General features: G+C 46.4%; 1 protein-coding gene across 1 annotated transcript; it reads right to left on the reverse strand.

Annotated features, from left to right (window-relative positions):
- Positions 1 to 627: 627 nt before the first annotated feature.
- SLC25A4 (solute carrier family 25 member 4) lies at positions 628 to 3713 on the reverse strand. The gene is made up of 4 exons (XM_035557904.2): positions 3534 to 3713; positions 2715 to 3201; positions 2030 to 2170; positions 628 to 1694 (listed from the first exon to the last, which is right to left on the reverse strand). Exons 1-4 carry the CDS (start codon positions 3642 to 3644, stop codon positions 1537 to 1539), a joined length of 897 nt encoding a protein of 298 aa, XP_035413797.1. The 5' UTR covers positions 3645 to 3713; the 3' UTR covers positions 628 to 1536.
- Positions 3714 to 8946: the final 5233 nt, after the last annotated feature.

Genomic DNA, 8946 nt, shown 5'->3' on the forward strand with positions numbered 1-8946 from the left:
CCTCCCACTTCATGCTGTGATAACCCCTTCACTAGGACAGTACTGCTCAGTCGTCAATTCTACTAGTAACTGCATGGCCTTTTACCTTCCACTACCTCTAGTGTGATTCCAACATTGTTTCCACCTTTTTCCCTCCCCTAGGGTACTGTGATACACACTCCAGAACCTTGTCAAAAAAAACACCTCAGGATACCTCACTTTTGCATATGAAGTAAAAGATGTAGATGAAATAAACTATATAACTGAAAGACTATGCAAGTGTTAAGTCTTACCGCTTTTCTGAGGTGGATACATAGACTACATATAAACAAATGTTAACTGAATCACTGAGCTAGCAACAACTCACTTGCCTTCCTTTGCCCGATTAGACAGAGAGCCTGTTCTTCATTGGATTCACAACAATCCAGCATCTGAAGTTTAAAAACTCCATATGGGGCATGTTCTGATCTCCCTGGTAGTATCTCAAGTTGTTAACTATATTCCCAACTACACTACTACTGAAATAATTTGGAAGCACTCCATATAGAACACTTTTTCAAGTAAAAAAAAAAAGCACCAGTGACTCCACTATGAACCAAGAACAATTCATCTACATTGCCCTGTCTTAAAGTATCAAAGCAGCTAAGGCCAGCTGGTAGTTTAATCTATGTGACAAGTGGCTGCAGCATCCTCAAGCTTAACTTCCTTAGAATGGTTAGTGGTAATTCTAATGGCAAACCTACCTACTTAAAGCTCTGTTGGAAAACTTCCAAGAAAGTTGGCCACTACCAAGCAATCATTAGTAGGGTGCTGATTAGCACACCACCTTAAAGAACATGGTTGCAGTGTGTTCAGTGTACTGAAAACAACAGGAAAAGTTCATGAATATATTAATTTATTTCATGAGTTCAGTTTTAGTTCAATTGAACATCAGAGTAGACAACTTTTTGCTTTGTGAAGATATAGGGCATTTTTGACACAGTATTTCCACCTTCTACAAAGTATGTTTTAAAAAACATCATTATGGTCTCGACCATATAACTTGTCAGTGAAGAAGCTGCAGTTATAAACTCACAGCCTAGTGTTTTAATATAGCTTATATTTCCAGAAATGCTTTATACTTAATATCAGATCAAAAATACAGCTTTAGAAGAAAACATTTTAATCCATGTCATACATGTCATAGTGCTGTTGGGTAGCTAGAGACATTAGTAAACTCGGTACTTCTGAAGATCTCATTAAGAGTTCACATTATTAGATTTTAAGCTAGGTGTAGACCACCTAAGTCTTATGCATAGACAAAGTGCATTACCCGGAATTTGGAGGGGTATTAAATATATACACAGGTTCCAATACAAATGTTAGAGAAATTTTCGTACAAAATGCAACTGTGCTGTAGTGGACAAATTTTAAATAAATGCCTCCTCATCTCAAACAGATATCCTATTCATAACTTTCATTCTCAGTTTCCCTAGGAAATATTTTGTTGTCCATTACATCACAACAATTTTTAAAAAAGTTGATTGAGAACAATTGAACTAATTATGATGTTATGTTTTAGACATATTTCTTGATTTCATCATAAAGTACTAATACAAAAGCTCCGCCCATGCCTCTCAACACATTCGACCAGGCACCTTTGAAGAACGCTTTCGATCCTTCATCTTTAGCTATCTTCTTCCAACAATCAATTGTGCCCTTGTACATAATATCAGCTGTGGAAACAAACAAATGTCAGAAGGCAAAGTCCATTTCAACTTCCCTATATTTTAAAAATAAAATAAGTAAAGCATAACCAAGAATTTGAAATTAAGTGCTTAGTTTAGGAATCATCATTTTAGTTTGCCACAGGAAAATCAAAACAAATCAACTCTCAACCTCTTAAATGAATACCATAGAAATAACCCACAATGCCCTTCCTTTTTTTAATTAGGATTTCTATAAAAGGGTCATTGGTTTTCCGTAACAATATAACCCACACCTCCCATCACATCCCAATGAAGCGCCACTTTCCAGTGCCAGAACACCACAGGAGCAGACTTATTCTTACCTCCCTTTCGGCCAGACTGCATCATCATCCTACGTCGCACAGTATCAAAAGGGTACGAAACCAGCCCTGCTACTGCTGTGACAGTCTGGGCAATCATCCAGCTCACTACGATATGCACGTTCTTTGGGTCAGGCAACATACCTGTCATCAAGAACAAACAATGAGAGTCAGTACAGAGGGAAAGGGTGGTGGGAAAGAGGACTGTGGAAGGAACCATCACCCACCAACCCCAGGAGTTGCTCAACCTAAACAACAGGAACATGCCTACAACTTCTCCCTTTGTCCATATTTGACCATAAACAGGTGCAATGAGTGAAATGAGCTTATAGGATTGTTGGATTTTGTGATATAGAGCCTACTTCGTGCTCCTGACCTCTCTTGGAGAACCTTTCCTTGTGTCATGAAGTACAGGGAGCAACAAGCCATCTGTACAAGCCTTAAGAAAACAGAAAGAAGAGAGAAACTATAAGGTGTCTGGAAACACACTGCAAACCCATGGCTTCTGCTCAGAGCAGCAAGTTGAGGAAAGCAGGAATGCATTTCAGAAACACCTGCGCTTATTCCAGCAATAGCAACCTGAACTGGTACTAAGCCAAGCCCTGCTTGTCCTCACAGGGCAGCGTGCCCTCGTGGGCCTTTATTTGTGGGATCTTCCCTCGTGTTCACCGCTCCGTCCACTTCTTACCCTTGGCCGTGTCATAAACCCCAAAATAGGCTGCTCTGTAGATGATGATGCCCTGGACAGACACACTGAATCCTTGGTACAGGCCCTTCAAGCCGTCGGACTTGAAGATCTTGATGATGCAGTCGCCCAGCCCCGTGAACTCCCTCTCGCTCGCTCCTTTGCCCACATCAGCCGCCAGCCGGGTCCGGGCAAAATCCAGCGGGTAGACGAAGCAGAGGGAGGTGGCACCCGCGGCGCCCCCGGATGCCAGGTTCCCAGCAAAGTAGCGCCAGAACTGCTTGTGCCTGTCCACTCCCCCCAGGAAGATCTGCTTGTACTTGTCCTTGAAGGCGAAGTTGAGGGCCTGGGTGGGGAAGTAGCGGATGACGTTGGCCAGGTTGCCCCTCCAGAAGGAGATAATGCCTTGCTCCTTGGGGATGCGGACGATGCAGTCGATGATGCCCTTGTACTGCTTCTCCGCCGTGATCTGTTTGCTGGCGTGCTGGACCTGGACGGAGGAAGAGGAGGAGGAGGAGGAGGAGGGGAGGGAGGGCAGAGAGAAGGACACAGCACCGGTCACGCCGCGCCACGGCCGGCCCAAGGGCAGCGACACCGCCGCCTGGCCCGGCTCCCGCTGCCCCGGGCAGCTCCCGCGTAACCGGAGCCGGCCGAGCACCTGCCCTTATTTAGGCACGCCGGGACGAGCCGGGACGAGCCGAGCCGGGACGAGCCGTGCTGTGCCGGCACCCACCTGCATGGCCACCCCGCCGGGACGCCCCCCTCCACCACCACCGCCACCGCCACCCCCAAGGGCAGCCGGCGCACCCCGAGCGCGCTCACCTGCAGCAGCAGCTTCACCCTCTCGATGGGGGCGACGGCCGTCTTGGAGATGGCGGCAGCGACCCCCCCGGCCAAAAAGTCCTTGAGGAAGCTGAGCGCTTGGTCACCCATCTCGGCAGCCGGTCCGTCACCCCCCGCCCGGAGACAGCCCGTGAGGCGCCCACCTCCCCACCCGGCCGGCCAAATGGCCCCCCGCCCCGCGCCGCCCCCCTTATAGCCCGCGGCCTCTCGCGATAGGAGGAGGTGTCCCCCCGGGGCGCGCCCATTGGCCGCGACCCCCCGGCGGCCCGCCCCCGCCGGGGGGCGCGAGGCGGCGCCGCCATGTTCCCCCCCTCGGGGCGGCGAGGGCCGGCGGGCTCGGGACGTTTAAAGGGCAAATTAAAGTTATCTGGTGGCTGCCCGGGACGCGGCGCCAGAGCATGTGCCTGCCGTATTAATAGCTCCGGGAGGCACCGCAGGGGCCGGGGGGCCTGGCAGGGACACCGCAGTTAACCGTTTCGCAGAAGCGGGACACAACCAGCTCGGTGGATAAAGTCAGTTTGAAGAAGCAAAAGCGCTTTGAGCGTTGACTTCGTGTGGGGGTTCACACCTCCCTGTTGTCACGTCCTCCCACAGAGGTGGCCCATGGGCTGCAAAGACCCCTCAGAAGGCGGCACGGTGCTGCGCGGGTGCTCAGACACATCAGGAGCCAGAAACTGGAGTGTCCTCCCTGAGGCGAGGACATGGACAGCTCCTTTCTGTTCAATACCCTTCATCAACCTGCTGGCCTCGAGGTCTTTCAATATCCCTGCGTGCCCCCGGGCCCGGCTCTCCCATAGAGGGGACAGCGTGCCCTCCTGCATCATGCCCTCGTTTCAGCCTGGCAAGGTCAGAGCCTCCGCAGGAGCCGCAGCTGGTCACCTCCAGAGCACGGAGGGAAGGGACTCCAGGAGGCACGTGCCCTGCAATGCTCGAGTTGCTTGGCTCATGCCAGTTGGGAAAGATCAGTAAAGGCTATAGTGAAACCCTGCCTTCATTCAACACCCAGCACACGGTGAAGTGCACCGGTCCCAAATGAAGATTACATGCCTTCCTCGTTACTTTGCATGCTTCTCCTGTGTTCTTTCTAGCTGGCACCCCTAAGAGCTTGTAGTTCCCTGTTGGGTGACTTCGTTGCATGGAATACTTATATAAAAGCCTTACATACACAAAATACTTACATGCAAATTGTACCGATGAGTTTGCCCTAAAAAGGCATTCGGATGTCTTGTAGGACAATGTTTTGCTGAGGAATGCTGGGGGCAATAAGGTCAGCTTTAATCTGGTAATATAGTATCAATAATGGAAATAGGATTCATCTTAATGTAGGTGCTAAAAGATTGGCCATTCCATGAAGAGACATTCCCTTCAGGACAGCAAATCTCTTCTTGCTGACGTGTATGTTAGCACGAGTTAATAAGGCTGTAAATTTGATCCGCAGGCTCTCTTGCCCTCTGCTGCTCTTGGGTCTGTTGAGGTAGAGGTCTTTTCTCATGAACCTCAGCTCTGGGAAACCGACAACAGCTGTAACATCCCAGAGTACCTTTTGCACCTTAGCTATCAAGAGCAGATGGAGTCTTTTCCCTGCTTCTAAGAAGTGGAAAGAGAGGTTGCCTCAAGAGACCTTTTTCTCGAGCAAGGACTGAAAGCGGGTACGAGCAGGAAGCCTAAAATTAGAGTGTGAGTTGAGGGGTTTATTGTTTAACATATGTAGCTACCTGCTGCTCTTGACCTTCCCTTTTTCTTCCTTGTACTTCACTCACCAAATCTGGCGTCTCCTCTTTTCACAGGAAAGTAAATATCCCTTTAACATCTCAGGGTTTCTGCTGCTGGTTTCATGCAGCCCCACGGGATGGCAGTGCTCACAGCTGCTGCCTGGCCGTCCGTCCTGCTGAGGTCTCCTCAGTGTGTGCAGTCGGGTCTGTGCCAGTGCCCTGCTGACAGCAGGGTGACAGTGGGTGACAGCAGCGTGGTACTGGGGAGGATGGGGAGGGAGGATCTGGAGCAAGACTACACGGGAGGGAAGGTGTTTTACCCGCTTCTCCTCAACATTAACATAATTCCAGTTAGTTTTTGAAGTTGTTGTTATACATCACCATCCCATTCCACGGAAGCTCTTTAGTTTGATATGTATTTCTGTAGCAGTGGTGCTCTTTACCCACAGCTGCACAGCAATGCACTGAAAGTGAATAGTCACTTTTTCTGCTTCTGATCTCCCTTCCCAGAACCCCGATGCCTAGTTTCAAGGGACACTCAGCTCTTAAACTGTTATCAGTGTTGAAAGCAGGGCTAGACCAGGGCATGTGCCTGCTGCTCTGCTTGGTTTCTTTCATTTGTTTTTTGTTCCAAAATTCCTGTTTTGGATCTTCCGCATGTATGACAATCAATCTTTTTTATACTACCTCTGGTAGGAAATCAAATGTGCTCTGTAAAGGACTTTTCACTAACAACACCAGCACCACCAAGCAAGGATAAGGATTTCTACTATCTGGAAATGTCAAATGTCATAAAAAAAAAAAAAAAGAAAAAAAAAAAGAAAAAAAGTAAAAGGAGCTTGTTTTTTCATGGAATTAGTTGGTGTTTAGTGCTCTGATACTTTTTTTCCCTTTTTCCATAGAGTAATGGTTAAGTGGCTGAGTTTGTGGATGCTCTGTGCTGCTGACAGCATAAAGACACTGGAATTTGTTCCTAAAATTTTGAGCTAAAAATAATAACCTAGATCTACATTTTCAAAAGAGATTAGTGACTGCATTGTGCTTTGATGTGTGAACAGCCAGCTCGAAACACTACAGGAGATCAACTTTCACCAAATATTGTGTACCCTTCTTTAGTTGCATTGCTGAAACACTAGGAACTCTAGCACTGAGGCTAGGCCAGACCCAAAATAAAAAAGTGTTTTCTCAGAAGTCAGCAGTCTCGGTCTGACAGCAGACACAAGAGGGAGCACAAGGAAGCTGTAAAACCACGCTGACCCCCAGCATAGACAGCGGTGTGTGGACAGTTTATTGGCAAGGTGCCAAGAAGATGGCTCTGTTTTGTTTTGTTTTGTTTTCAGGAAAGATTTGTGGTGTTCCCATAAACTCTCCATGTAAAAGAGTGGTTTATGTTTGTGGTCGGTTCCTCCTAATTAAGAGGAAAAGCATGGGAGAAAGCACAAGAGTGACAGTTTGAAAATGCATAATGAAGACTAATTTTGTGGTCTGACTGGTCTGGTGTGATATGTGAAACTCTAGGAAGATATCCTGGTCAGAGATGGATACTCAATGATAGGCTTAGAGAGTGATCCATGGTGACGATGAATGAAGGCAGCAGGAAGGATGGAGGACGGGAAAAGTTTAAAATCTCTTGGTTTTATTCACACTGAGGAGGTGCTTCATAGACTCCTCAGGTTTTTAGGCAGAGATCAGAGAAGATGGCGTTGAAACAGAAAAGTTTCATCTGAATTATCACAGTAGGAATAATAGCTCAGTTCATGCTCCTGGAGGAGATGAAAATTAAAAATGTACAGGGAAGAGGCATGAAACAATATCAGATGTCCTCAGAGACAGTGGAAGCAGCAGACGCAGCAAGTTGTCTTAAAATAGAGATTTTACAAGAGAGTAAGACAGCCCAAAGAAGCCAAATGGGAATGAGAGCTGAGGAAAAATAACAGAGCATTAAAAGTGGTGAAAAGCAGCCAGGTCTTCAGTTAAACTGGAAGAGCAGAAGAAAAAGTGAGGAGGATGGCACAACTGGAAGGGGAGACATTTAAATGTTCTTGGAGGAAGCAAACCTGATCATGGGCTGGCCAGGAAAATGAAGCAGAAGGCAGACTGAGGTATGTGCATGACAACCTGACTTCATACTTCAAGACACAGGAATGGAGAGCAAAAAGCAGAGAGAATCTACAGTCAAATCTGTGCTGGAGAAGAAAGATGGGGCAGAAGGAAGAGGACTGAGATTATATGACGTCATATCAAGCTGATGAAATGAAAATCGTTTAAAAAAAAAAAACACAAATGAGAGGACATGAGAAAAGACACAGCAGGCAAGGAATGAGGTCAGGGAAGGATGGGGCAACAGAGATTTGAAACAGCAATGGTTGCTGCTAACCACATCGATGGAATGGCCCTCTCAGGGAGTGGGACACCGAGTGATGAGTGCAGAGTAAATGATCAGGCCAGGGCAAGGAAAAATGGGGGCGTCTGCTATATGGTGTCAGCAAGGACATCAGCATGGAACCTGAAGCTTCATGAGGATGTGTGAAAAGTTGTGAGGAAGGCAAGAGAAGCAGCTGAAATTGCAGAGGAAAGCTTATAAAGAGTTGCAGAGTGGCCAGCTGACAGTTCTTCGGAGGGGAGATGAGTGGAGATATTGCTCAAAAGAAGACAAAAGAGTGATGAGGATGGTGGGGAAGTTGGACTGGGAGCACCCCAAGCGTGAGAGTGAGGGATGGATTGGGAAATGGAAGTCCTTGTAGGAGACTGGAGCTACAGAGGAAGAGCTGGGGTGGTATCCAGGATGTGTGGACAATGAAATGTAATGGGCCTGTAAGAAATATTTAAAGTGTATCTTCTAGCAGCTGCAAGGAAAGAGAAGGAAGGGGAGTGCAATGGACAGGACAGAGCAGGAAGGCAAGGAGGGCTGGCTGAGCAATGCTGAGGGCTGGAGGGAGTGGCGATGGAGAGACGGACATGCAGCAAATGTCACTAAAGGTAAAAAGGCAGAGTAAGAGGTAAGGTTCAGATCTGGGCCTCAGGAAGGGTCATTTAAGAAACAAGAAGGAGCAGCTGAAGGAAGAAAAGGAACATAGAAGTCAGTCTTTACTCTGAAATTAATTTCACTTGTATGACTGTATAATAAAATATGTGATATATTGTAGACAAGGAGCATAACAATATTGCTTAGATTTAGAATGTAGGTAATTTTTCCCTAGAGGTCTCAACGTACCTTGAAAACAAAAATCATGTTTCATGTTACAGGTATGCATTACAGTAAATAATTAATGGATGCTGTCATAAACATTTACAATACTTTAGAAAATCTATTCCTTGTTTGATCTGTAATGCATTCGTGCTACAAAGAAAATAGTACATATTCCAGATTATGGTAAACTCATTAATCAGAGGCATTGTGGACAGTTTCTATGTCATATGGATATAAGCAAGTTAACAATTTGTTAGACTTCATACTTGTTGATTTACTATTTATTAACTCTTTGTTTGGTAAATATGTATTTTGATATGAATAATTGCTTCCTATCCTTGGACTACATTTGGGAAGAAAAGGCAAGGGAAACCAAAGTGGCTTGCTCAAGGTCACTCTGTCAGCAAGTGGCAGAGTGAGGCATGAATGCAGGTTTCCTTATTTTGCCAGATCTCTCCTGTAAATGCTGTTTGTGTGTTGTTTTGTCTTT

Source organism: Cygnus atratus, chromosome 4 (genome assembly GCF_013377495.2).
Source record: "Cygnus atratus isolate AKBS03 ecotype Queensland, Australia chromosome 4, CAtr_DNAZoo_HiC_assembly, whole genome shotgun sequence".
NCBI classification, from domain to species: domain Eukaryota; kingdom Metazoa; phylum Chordata; class Aves; order Anseriformes; family Anatidae; genus Cygnus; species Cygnus atratus.